The 13,448-nt window shown below is 42.3% G+C and overlaps 1 protein-coding gene across 1 annotated transcript in view; it reads right to left on the bottom strand.

The window, feature by feature from the left end:
- Positions 1–9,144, bottom strand: part of LOC142767914 (sodium-coupled monocarboxylate transporter 2-like) — a 113,094-nt gene extending 103,950 nt beyond the window's left edge. Inside the window, exons 1-3 of the mRNA XM_075870152.1 lie at positions 9,019–9,144; positions 4,113–4,370; positions 2,365–2,430 (exon numbers count right to left, since the gene is read on the bottom strand). Coding sequence (XP_075726267.1) covers positions 2,365–2,430; positions 4,113–4,370; positions 9,019–9,129 — 435 coding nt within the window. The 5' untranslated portion in view covers positions 9,130–9,144. The remainder of the gene's footprint in view (positions 1–2,364; positions 2,431–4,112; positions 4,371–9,018) is intronic.
- Between the last annotated feature and the right edge of the window lie 4,304 nt (positions 9,145–13,448).

Below are 13,448 nucleotides of genomic sequence, written 5' to 3'. Positions count from 1 at the left end.
TCAGCAGAACTTCGACATTTTGGACACTTTGAAACCCACAATGTCAATATCGTGCGTGACAGGAAGAAATCGGGAGAAATCAAATGCGTAGAAAGAAGGGTCATTCCAGGCACTAATCTGGTACAAGCTCGTCAGGTCAGAAGTTCAAAACCACACAGGGTGCAATTTTTTCCTTTTTTATAGGGAAATTATATTTTCAGACAACAAATAAGAAAAAGGTGAGGCGAGCTACGAGCCTGGTGAAGTTGGAAGCTTATAGGCAGTCAGGTGGTTTTCTACATTGCTAATAAAAATCAACAGATCATCTACTTGGAGAAGGCGCAGCATCCAAGCATGCCATGACAAAAGTCGGTTCGAATAGGGATGTCAAACCAATCTCAATTGTGTATTTAATTCAAATGCGTGAGGAAGGAATCGTTACAGAAGCTGAAAAGAGGTCTGGGGCGCTGCCTCACTGGCGGCCAAATGCTGGTAAAGCACTTCCTCACCAGAGCAGGATTGGCCACCGTAGTGCAGTACCTAGCCACAAACTCCCACGAACACAGCAATTAACCTTTGGCCCTCAGTCTCGAGGAGCTGCGAAGCGACCGTTCAAGGCGGCAGTCCGACCTCACACACAATTCCCGGCGGTCAGCATTCACACAATTCCCGGAGTGCAAAAGGTGAATTTCAGTCGAAAAATGGCAGACTTTCTCATTGCGTCTGCTGAACTCTCTGTGTAGTCGAATCTGGCAAGTGTGTTTTGGCACGTATCGTACCATGTTTCCTTACCAGTCATGCAGAACATCAAGCATAGGCACTGTATGATGATGATACCGACGAATTCCCTGACCGTTGACGTAGCCAGATCCGGGATGCAACCCCCCCCCCCCCCGCTAACTAAACTTTTGAAGCTTTCAAGTGCATATACTTCCCGCAACTCACTTAAACTCATGAATGAACACACATAAAGTGTGGTTGAATGCCCTACTACACCGAATAAAATGAGTTGCGGGAGTCAGATACAGAAACTATCTGTTTAAATGCGGACGCGTCATTTACCTAGTTTTGCGTAAATTTCACCGTCGGTAAAAAAATATGCCTCACCTTGAGGCAACGCATCTTGACGTTAACACTTTTCTCGAGTTTCGTAAAAGTGTGCGAAATTACTGTCACGTGATTTCGATGGTGTTGTAGAGGGAGCACAAACCGGTACAATTAAAAACTGTCGCATCGACTTGCGTCCCCTAAAAGATGGAATCAAACTAGAAGCAACACTTGCTGTACAATGATAGCGCTGAGCCACGCGTAAATTATTATGCTCAGCGGGTAACTCACATTGGCATTCATACGCATGGCATCGAAGATTCTCGCACCATCAACATTCCCTACGTTAGCTTCGACACATTACTATTATTCAGGTTTCACGTCGCAGAGCGACAGTAGGATCATTTGGGATAGTGGAAGACTCCTAAAATGTCAGCTTTCTAGTATTCTTTAGCACACAGAAACACAACACAGTAGCTATCATTTAGTATTTATTGAGTATATCACACTTGGTGCCTAGCGTTTTGCGTAGTTTCAATATAGGTTTTAACGTACCTGTTGTGCGCGCAATTTCATGAAGAAAGTGTAGAGCAATAAAAATAGCGAACGTTCTCAGATATTTTCTGCAGCCTTCACAAAGTGGTGGTTGCACTTCAAAAACCTCGTTCTCATTCGTGCGCTTGAGACAGTCGCAACTGGCCGCTTTTTTCGCTAAATGAGTATGATTTCTCTCAAGCACTCGGTGATAGATTTCACGTTCGCGCTAACGCAGTCGCAGACCTCTGAACCACTCACCGTGCAGAGAAAAAGTCGTCAACTTATCTTACGCGCAATCGCACTGCCAATAGACGTGAATCCAGCGTGTTAATTACTACAAGTCCCAGACAGGCATGAAAATCGGTCGCTTTGATTCACTTTCAAATCGTCATTCCCGAATGGTCGCGCGAACAGTGCAAATCACAGATCTCAATGAGCCATACTAGTCGCAGAAATATACAAAAGAAGCGCGTGCGGCAATACTCAAGAAACATAATACCAGTAATACAAGCTACGTAGTATTCCGAGACATAAATTAGGAGCTAATTTATTCATTACAGGTAACAACATGCGTGAAAACTAGCTTGAAAGACAACTCAAGTTGCGTTAACATTACACCTTGTACCACAAAACACTCCAAACCGAAAATCACCCCTAGTTCAACTACACGCTTAAGCTACACCGCAATGTCTGTATTCTCAGGCATGTATCTAGACGCATGATAACACAGCATGACACAACTTCCGCGCAAGTTTTCTGTACAGTTTACGGCAAATGTGCCCAATAGTTCGTGACACTTACACTTAATACAAAGTAGACGACGCAGGCTGTGATGCCAACTTTGCTGTTGAAGCGCATGCGCAGGTACTGGTAAACAAAAATGAAAGTGAGTTAGTTATATGTCTCAGTATACACCTCCACGGCCTATTCGTGTGCCCATGTTGCACAAGACAGACGAATACGCCAGCAAATGCAGCTCAGACTTCGATTCTACAAAAAAGTGACGTGCCTGCTGCAATGTAACCACTGATGTGTCTAGGAAACCCACAATGTGAAAAAGAAAATACTCATTTTAAACGAATGCTTTCATCCACACATTACATAAGCTATAGTGACACGGAGAAATGTAGCATACAACGCGCAAGCCCCTCAGTACTACGTGCACTTCGTTTTTTCACGAAATAGAAAGTTTTTTGAACTTATTTAATACTGAACGTTAATCCAATACAAGCTCGTATCAAGTATGCTGTTTTTGTTCCACCGCAAAAACTTTGATGTAACGCTTACTCACCTTGAGTCCACTTTGAGTCCATTTATTCACCACATTCTATACCTTAACAGGAATTCATTTATTTCTCTACTTACATTGCCACGAAACTAAAGCGCAGTCTCTTTTATATTGTCACAACTTCTTGATCGCTTGATTTCTATCAGCAACTGGCCTCGTTCATTCCCATGATCCACAAGTGTAAGCAAAATAACAGAATGCATTGTTTTTAAGGCTATTGCAAAAAATGTAGAGTAACACATGTTTGATCCTTTGTTTTCTGCCACGTCGGCAATCGTATGCACTGCTGTTAAAAACGGACCACTGTCACAACCACATACAACGTCCTGCTTAACGATAACTCATCATTGCATGCATCGTAAGCTATAAAACGCTGAAGCTTAACACACCGTTATGACGGAAAACACAATATAAGTGTTAAAATTTTGTTGTATGCTGTTTTCTGTCCTAGCGCTGTTTTCAAGCTAAGCGTTCACAGTCCCAGCACAAAAAGAATAGCACAAGCCATGGATGGCTGGAGCCGGAAAATTGCAACACGTGGCGCTTTAGACGAGCCGGCTGTTAGCGAGCTTACCAAGAACATTCCATTTTCAAAACAGGCGTGGCCGGCGGACAGCTAGGAAACAGCCCATGTTGCTGTTGGCTCACCCGAAAGGTCACATTTAAAGGAGCGCTTTGGCACTGGATTGCACGTTCGAAATTCAGTCAAGGGCGTCTTTACTTGGCTTTCGTTTGGCATTGAAGGCAACGCTTCTTCGTCATTCAATCAATAGGAATAATAAAGACTAAATAACAATTAAGCGTTCCCAAATCACATACAATTACGCAACATTCACGCGATACCTCCATCACTACACGACAAATTTACTCGAGTTCGCCAAGTGGAAAGATGTAGGCAGCATTTTTTGCTATATTGTTTTTTTTCGCCGGAGTGGCGAGCAATCGTATTTATATCGCATTCGCGCAAAAAGAGCTGTTCATTCGATTGAATTCCGCTAGTCACCACTGCTTGGGAGAGCGCTTGGCAATCTCGACATTGGGGCATTCGGGGAAAACGCAGCGCCGCGTGTCAGGTACAATCTTGCCGCTCCGGCAACTGGTCACGTGTGCAACGCCATACCTGCACTAAATTTTTTCCCCTTCAGACTGAACATGCAGGCGCACATCGGTACTCTTGTTCAACAAAAACATATTGACTCATCGACTGAATGCCTTATGCAATGCAGCGTTATACCGTGAAACTTGCGACTAAAGTACTTACTTGAAAAATCGAGGCCATGCGCATGTCGTACAGCGTCGGTACTAATGCCACCGATGTGATGATTATTGCCAGGGGAACTCCTGACATGCCCCAGAAGATGTGGAATCCGTGCGCATAAAAGTGAGCGAGGAAGCCTATTATCGTAACTCCGTTTGCGACTGAGGCCAACATGGACACGGTAAGAGCAGCTTCGGGGAGAGTGCGACCTCCGAGAAATGCTTCCAACGTGGCCTGCTCACTTTCGTGAGTTTTGCCCACCTGAAAAATTGGACATGCTCAAACTTCGCCTTTAGGAGTTGTACGCAATAGCACTATTCTGTTATCAATGTTACTTCAAGCACTTAGAGCATATTTCATATGCAATGAATTCCTCTGCCTGCTTCAGGCAACTTGAGTTTCTATCTATCTATCTATCTATCTATCTATCTATCTATCTATCTATCTATCTATCTATCTATCTATCTATCTATCTATCTATCTATCTATCTATCTATCTATCTATCTATCTATCTATCTATCTATCTATCTATCTATCGATATATCTATCGATCTGTCTGTCTGTCTGTCTGTCTGTCTGTCTGTCTGTCTGTCTGTCTGTCTGTCTGTCTGTCTGTCTGTCTGTCTTGTCTGTCTGTCTGTCTGTCCGCCTACGTCTGCGTGCTCTCGTGATCACATTCTTAACTTGGGGTAAACCGCAAGTTTCAGATGATGGGAGAGTTTGATGCTGCGACCAATATGACTCGCTAGTTGCGATATGGATAATGTAACAATCTGGTCACTTAAGTCGTCAAACCTTTCCCGCCAGACGTGTGGAGCATACCCATGAACGGGTATGTGCCACATGTATGCGGGCGTGTCCCACAGGCACTTGATAGTTCGTGTCTACCCAGGAAAGTCAAGAGGTAATTTTAACGCGTTAGGGTAAAGAAAAAAAGCTTACATCGGCAGCGTTGACCCCACAAATGCAAAGAATGAATTGCAGGGTCGCATAAAAAATTAAACCCTAGCATTCTGCGTGTCGCTTAAGTATACAAGCACAGAGCCACAATAGGTCTCACCACTACTTTTCAAATAGACCCTAGTGTTCGTGAAACGTCAACTGAGGTTGCAGTGATGGCTATTGACTTCTATAACAATTAGATTTGCACTCCTATGAATCAGCCTTTTTGTCGGGTTAATTTGAATTGCAGTTAAGTGCCATCGGCTGAAGTTCATCTATGTAGCAATGTCCAGGGTTAGCATCCTCGTGAGCAGCAGTGCTTTGGATCAACTGGCACTTATGGTATCGCCAATATCCCATTGATGTTGGCTTAGGTGCGCAACTCTAAACAGCTGCTAGTACATAATGTATGCGTCTCTTTAACGTGTGTCTGTGCGTGCTTTATAGATATCTTTTCACTTATTCACTTATAAATAACGTTTCGCACAATAAAACACTTCAACCGTCAGCTTTCCTCCACACGCTTCGCACAACTTTGTTTTCGAAGGTGCGTGGAATCTGTTTATTGTACGATGTTACTCCACGACTTTAAATTGTGGATTACTACAGTGATTTCGCATATGGCTGCGTTCATAGTAACTGGTAGTATGTTTTAAACCTGAAGCAATAATGCACGCGAATTCTTTTCGAACTTGCTCTGCACCCACTCCACGTGGCCTTAAGGGAATCGTGCATTGGCTTGCGTGCCTTTCGCAATGTGTGGGCGGCTTCAAACCACGAAAATTTAAAGCTGACAATTCCTGACGTCTCATAGAACTATACGTTTCTGCCGCGATATAATACTGCGACATATTACATGTTGTATTGCGAAGCCTGCATACAGGAGGCATGTATTTGTAAAGCACGAAAGGTATTATGACTGTATTGCGAAGCGGATGTGTGGCTGTCTTCTAGAATACCTTTTGCCGTGCAAATGACCTGGATGAGGTCCTCACAAGGGCTCGGAAGTTGTAAAGATCACTTTATTTGCACCCTTCTTTAATTTGGGGTTACGGAAAAGATGAAGATATTTCGCCCACAACCAACGATGCCGACACTAAAATTTCTGCGAGTCGAGCAGTTTGACACTGTCACGCTAAAATATTTTGTACATTGTAAGCATTGAAGTCCACGCCCTAGCTTCTTTTAGCAACAACAGCGCTAGGAGCGCTGCAGGTACTATCTATTATGCGTGTTTTAAAAACTTGGACACAATGTATTTGAATGTTTATTCGTAATATTTTTATTGCGAAAAAGATGGTAGGCCTGCGCGGAAAGCGTAACACATTAGCACAAAAAACTGGATCACCGGAATTTATGGAACCCGTTGTGAGCGCGCTTGTAAGATACCAATTAAATTATAAAGGTTATCTTAATAAATTCGGAAACATATAGTGCCACGACAATTGTCAAACTGTGGAGAAACGAAGTACCCGCTACGCACCTGTTAGAAATTAAGGGCGCTCTGCTTATGTGGTGGCTGATGGATGGACGAATGAACGGACGAACGAATGGATGGACGGACGGACGGACGGATGGATGGATGGATGGATGGATGGATGGATAGATGAATGGATGGATGGGTGGATAAACAACGATGAACAATTATGGCTGAACCCTTTGTAATGGGTTAGAAGGATTCAACCAACCGATAAGTAAGCGATGTATATCGTGTGACGTCTGGTTAAACAATTCAGGCAGTGCGACGCCTGGTTGGTTTTTTACTCTTATACCACGCTATATTTCTGATATTAACTTCGTTTTTTCCAGACATACCTTTGAAGCAAAAGCTATTATGAGCTCACAACCACGGCGCCATAGTATTTCTTCACCGTTGCCTGTGTTTGTCAATGCTATCGCGCGAAATACGACAAAATATCACAGCGCATCTACGAATTGAAGGACAATGAGTGAGGCAAAGCGTCCATCCGTGCGTCTGTGCTTCTCTCCGTCCGTCTATCTGTGCGTCCGTACTTCCGTCGGTGTGTTCGTTCATGCTTCCGTCCGTCTATTTAGGCGTCTGTCTGTGCGCTCATCACTCCATCGGGACGCACGGACGGATAGACACACGGACAAAGGGACGCACGGGTGGACGGAAGAACAGATAGATGGACGCATAGACGGATGCACGGTTGGACGGACGGATGAACGGAAGCGTGAACAGACAGACAGATGGCGGGACGCATGGATACACGGAGAGAGAAACAGACGGAAAGAAGGACGGATGGACGGAAATACGGACGCACGCAGGAATGCACGGACGGATGGCTGGAAGCACGGATGGATCGACGCACGGGCAGACAAACGGATGGACGGACAGACAGGAGCACGGACACATGGATGGACGAATGGATGCATGAGTGGTTAGGCACATGGATAGACAGATGAACCCTTCACCCCACTCATCATCATCCACTCCGTGAATATGCTATGAAAACCACTAACGCCATCTAGTTCCCAAGGACATATACACACAACGTCATATTTTGAGCATGTCATAAGCTAGAGGTGCTTACATAATACATACGAAGGAGGGAACTACCCCCTCCCGAAGGAGCTTCACCCCTAAAACCGAAGTAGAAAAAAGCATCTATATTGGAATGGACTTCGAACCTCGCTCCTTTCCGTGGCAGCTGAGTATTCCAGCTGGTATTCCAGGGCTTCAAACTTCTGGGCACAAAAACCTATACGAGCTTTATGTCGTGAAGGAACCATGTTAACATACGTGATATAGCGTGCTAGAAGATTAAAATAACAACCAAGCTTCACAGAATGCAAATTATACCCAGTCGTCACACAACATGAAACCGTTACGAGTGGGTTGTTGAGTGCTTTCAACTCGGTATATAGAGCTCTGCCATCGTGGTTCACAGTCGTCCACTGCTGCGTCAGTAAATGGCATACTGTGTACCTTGAAAGCAAACTTATTCTAGTAGCCCCAGGAGAGTTTGCTACGGGTTTTAGAATTTGCTTTTTCTAAATTTCGCGCGGGCTGTGCTAGGCTTTTGGCACAGAAGTCTAGAGCACTGGCATGGCTCTGTGACAAAATAGTGGGCTCCCACGGAGAGGGCCAAGGTGCCAGTTCCGTTCAATCCTGCACATTTTTTTGTTATTTCAAGCGATAGTGGTTTCGGACAGCCGGATGCGGTAGCAGTGGAAAAGTATGGTGCCCGAAACGACCCTTGTTGTGGTCTCTTAAGAGGTGTCACTGTTTAAAGAATACCGAGAATAAGAAAAAAAACAATCAAACCTGCAAGTAACTGGCTGCATTGAGAAAACCAATGTAATAAATGTCACTCAGGCGCACTTTTACTTCAATAAATATTTGACAGCTTTGTTACAAACATGCTAAACGCGTTCATGTGACAGGGCTTTCCAATGCACTCGACTTTAAAAATCTTCTGATATTAACGAGACATTAAGGCAGTAAATAAATACAATATATTTGTGATACCCCGCACCTCCGCTAATTTTTCACTTCAAGTGCATTAAAGATAAATGTGCCAAGAACATCCAAAGAACTCGTATCTGTGAACTTTACTCTTACTGTAGCCTACAGGTGCATACCGGAGCTTCCTTCGTTCCAGTTGCTACGTGAATGAGACGTCCCTGTAATCTTGGGGGTTCGCGCTGAACCATGGCCAAGTGATTGGTTCAGCAAAAGGAAAGAGATGGCGCGTGCATACAAGATGCAAGTTCGGCAACGTCTGGAGCACAAACTGACACTTACATATCAAGTAACACCATAAGAACTTCAAAAAAAAGTTCTGAAACAACAGAACACATTACGTGGCGTAGCGGTAGTGATACTTGCAAGATTCTATACCAGCAAAGGCGTGTGTTCTTGCGAAGAACGTTTTACAGTTATCGACTGGCGAAATCACCCTAAGGTAAAATGCAACATTCAAATATCACTTTGTTACTTACCTGACTACGGCGGTGGGTTATGGAACTGTACAGCCCCGCTGCGTAACCAAGAGCTGTAAGAACTCCGAAGACAGTGCAGTCGGCCGCATCCAAGCTCTTTGCTGAAGACATGCTTGATTCCGTGCCTTGTAGGACTCGGCCCTTTGTGAGAAGGGTTTCGTAAGTGCGCATTACATTGCCATCACACTGTAAAAGTATCTCTCGACGTGCACAGCGTTGCACAATCCTTCCAGGAAGCAAACGGGATATGGGAACACATGTCTGTATACCTAAAGAGCCATGGTAAGCCATTCGTACAGGGTGCCTTCTGGATGGTTCATGAAATACCGCTGTCGAATTACACAACACCATTGAAAATTGTTACGTCGCTTCATGAAACCAGGTGTACGACCAGGTGTAGACCAGGTGTACGACCGACCATGCCCGTAGATACGTAACGACTATGGTGATTGTGACTATAATAATTAAATCTAACTGACAATCATGCCAAATAAAGTATATATGACAATACTAGAAGTAATTGCAATGTAAATGTGAAGAAAGAAAAGTGGACGACAAGATGACTTCACCGAACCTGTTCCCTTCGAATCTCCACATTTACGTTACAATTACTTCTAGTGACGTGCCTTATGCTTTCCTTGGTATAATTTTTTATAATGTCTGTATAATATTGGGTTATACAAAGAAAACAAATCTTTTAATGTACACTTATTTTCCTTATTAGGAATATATGCATCTTGACGCACGCAGAAAAAGCCGCCAAGTGTGCGTTCAAAAATATAACTTTAAACTACAAAAAGTTCTGAACAGTGTTTTTCTTGAACTTTAAACATGCGGACAGGGCTTGCTTATTATTATTATTTTTATTTTATTTTTTTTTTATTTAGCAATACTGCTAGCCCCAACTTAGGGCCATAGCAGAGTGGGTGTACATAGTACAACAATATCAACAGTACAATACTGCAGTCAACACAGAACAAAGCACTTCAAACAACATCAAAAATGTTTCACGAAGAAAAAAAAAAACACTAGTCAGATATAAATTTTTCATATGCCTCGATACTGTCTGTTTCAATAATTTTGCTGTCAAGCTCATTCCATTCTTTGGCAGTGCGCGGAAAAAAGGAATACTTGAAAGCATTATTATTGGGCTGGAAAGGAACGACAGTGTGTTTATGACGTTGTCTGGTAGAGTAACCGGAAGAGAACTTTAAGTATTCACCTGTGTTACTATTTATTCGACCATTAACTATCTTAAAGAAGAACAACAAACGAGAAATTCTATTTCTTTCTGAAGTCCGTTTGAATCCCGCTTTGGCAACTAATTCAGAGACTGATGTTGGGCCGTATTTCTTGAAAATAAATCGGACAGCCTTGTTTTGGATTCTATCTAGTTTATGGATATTGACATTGGTGTAAGGATCCCAGATAATGTTTCCATAATCCAAAATGGGTTGGATAAGAGATTTGTACGCCAGAATTTTAGTGTCGTATGATGAATAGCGAAGAGAACGTCTCAAAAAATGTAATTTCATCATTGCATTATTAGATATGTAGTCGATATGTCGATCCCAGTGGAGGTTGCTACATATATGCAAGCCTAGATACTTGTACTCTGTTACTCGATTTAGGATGTTTCCATCAGCTGTATAATTGTAAACAAGGGGACACTTCTTATTTGTTATCGACATGGCCACACTTTTTTGATAGTTTACACACATTTGCCAAGAATTACACCACTTCATGAGTTTCTCAATTTATGTGTTAAGCTTAACTTGGTCTTCAACTGTGTGAATAAGTGAATACAACGCACAATCATCTGCATATAATCGTATTTTAACCCTGCAATTATCAACAATATCATTTATGAACACCAAAAACAACAACGGGCCAAGCACGGAGCCCTGGGGAACCCCTGAGCCAACAGGTAACATGATTGATGGAGTGTCTTTAAAAACAACGTATTGCTGCCGGGATGTTAGATACGATTTAATCCAGCTACACAGTTTCCTGTTTTTTAATAATGTGTTCAGTTTAATGAGCAATTTAGAATGGGAAATCTTGTCAAATGCTTTAGCAAAATCTAAAAAAATTACGTCTATCTGTTTTCTCTCATTAATAGCTGCGGCGAAGTCATGTGTCATTTCAACCAGTTGAGTTACAGTAGAAAAGCCGTGACGGAACCCATGTTGCATTGGTGTTAATATTGAGTAATTTTCCAAGAAAAGCGTAATATGCTTATGAATAAGATGCTCGAGAATTTTACAACACGTGCATGTTAAAGCTATAGGTCGATAATTAGAAATAAGCTGCTTATCGCCATTTTTAAACAGTGGTTTTATCTTGGAAATTCTCCAGTCATCAGGCAAAGTACCCGTCGAAAGGGATGTACGGTAAATAATTAACAAAAATTTAGATGACCACTCAGCGTATCGTTTAAGGAATGCATTAGGTATATTATCGGGTCCATATGACTTTTTCACATCTAAATTAAGCAAGAGGTTAAATATTCCACTTTCTGTTATTTCCAAATCTTCAATCGGAGGTAATGTCTGGAATTTGTCAAATAAGGGTATGCTACCATTATCTTTGGAAAAAACGGATTCAAAGTGGGTGTTGAACGCATCAGAAATCTTAGCAGCATCGGATGTGAAATCATTGCCTATGTTAAATGTATTAGTACTTGAGGACTTCGGTGTGATGGTCCTCCAAAACTTAGCTGGTGCCTCCTTTACCAGCGTGCTCAAACGAATGTTATAGAAGTTGAAACGTTCCTGCTTCATCTTTTTCTTAAGTTCACGAGAGAGCATTGCCACTTCAGCGATACATTTTTGACTACTGTTCTTCTTAATTTGTTTCCTGGCACGGTTTAGTTTTCTTTTAATGTGAATGCTATCACGCGTTATCCAAGGATTCGCAGAATTGATTTTTCGATACTTGACTGGTACAAAGAGCTGAATGCAGGCGTGAATTGTATTTTTGAATTTCAGCCATAATGAATTGACGTCATACTCTTCAGTGATCATACTACTGCAAAGTTCATCGTAGGCTATTTCCAGTCTGTCTAATATCGACGTATCATCAGCAGCTGAGAAGTCAGGAAAATGAGATACGTTAAAGATGGGTTTCTGCAGTAATGAAGAGAACTCTATTAAAACACATTTATGGTCGGAAATTCCCTCAACTATTTCACATTTCGAATCACCACGAATACTTGAACTAACAAAAACAAGGTCAAGCACAGATTTACTAGTTCCGTGAACACGTGTGAAGTCTTTAACTAGTTGGGTTAAACCAAATTGAAATGCAATATCAATTAATGCTTCATTATTATTTGCGTCGCTTCTGTCAGCCGAAAGAGTGTCCCAGTTAATGCCGGGGAGGTTAAAATCACCACACAAAATAAATTTATTGTCATCAGTTGTATTGCAATCAATGTACTTTCTAAGATTCTCTAGTACTTCTAAATCACTCGCTGGTGGTCGGTATACAACACCAACAATCACATTTTGGCCCTCATGAAACAGCTTACAGAAGAGTGCTTCAACGTCTACAGCATCAGACATTCTGGCCACGTTCAAATTTTTCTTGAAGAGAAGGGCAACTCCCCCACCACGAGAGTTGCGATCACGACGATAAACATAAAAATTTGGGGGAGTGAATTCGTTATCATAAACACCACTGTGCAGCCAGGTTTCAGTAAGCGCGATAACATCAGGCTCATGAATTGCCACCAAGTGTTCAAGATCAAGACCCTTATTCACTATGCTTCGACAGTTCACATTAAGCAGCTTTAAGGAATTGCAACCAGTTGTTCGTCATGTATGATGGCGTTTAGGAACACGAACAATAGAACCACTGGTTTCGTCCCACATGTAAAGAACATCATTAATGGACACTTTGTCGAAGATAAGCCTCACTCGCTGTTTGTTTTTTCTATATTCTGCGGTGCAGTCCCACAATTTTGATCTAATATTTCTCACTTTCTGAGAAAAGTCTTCTGTGACATAGTAGTTTGATCCCTTGAGCTTAGCGCAGTTTTTTAGAATTGTAAGTTTTTCACGGAAGTCAAGTAATTTCACGATGACAGGCCGCGTTTTATCAGGCCGTTTACTACCAAGTCTGTGACATCTTTCTATTCCTGATATAGTAAGGCCGAGCTGGTCGAGCAAAAAAGTTTGAGTTACGCTCTCCCGTAATGATGCAGGAGTTTCGCTAGCAGGTTCTTCAAGACCGTGAATAATAATGTTGTTACGACGACTGCGATTTTCTAGATCATCAATTTTATCCACCATAGCAACAACCATTTTTTGCAGATTGCTAACTTCGGATTCAACGGCTTCCAGTTTGCCTTGCGTCAAGGATAAATTGGCAAGAGACGATTCCAACGAATCAAGCCTACCCTTACATTCGGTTAGTGTGTCAGATAA

Source organism: Rhipicephalus microplus, chromosome 7 (assembly GCF_043290135.1).
Source record: "Rhipicephalus microplus isolate Deutch F79 chromosome 7, USDA_Rmic, whole genome shotgun sequence".
Lineage (NCBI taxonomy): Eukaryota > Metazoa > Arthropoda > Arachnida > Ixodida > Ixodidae > Rhipicephalus > Rhipicephalus microplus.
This window is presented reverse-complemented; position numbering and strand designations above follow the sequence as displayed.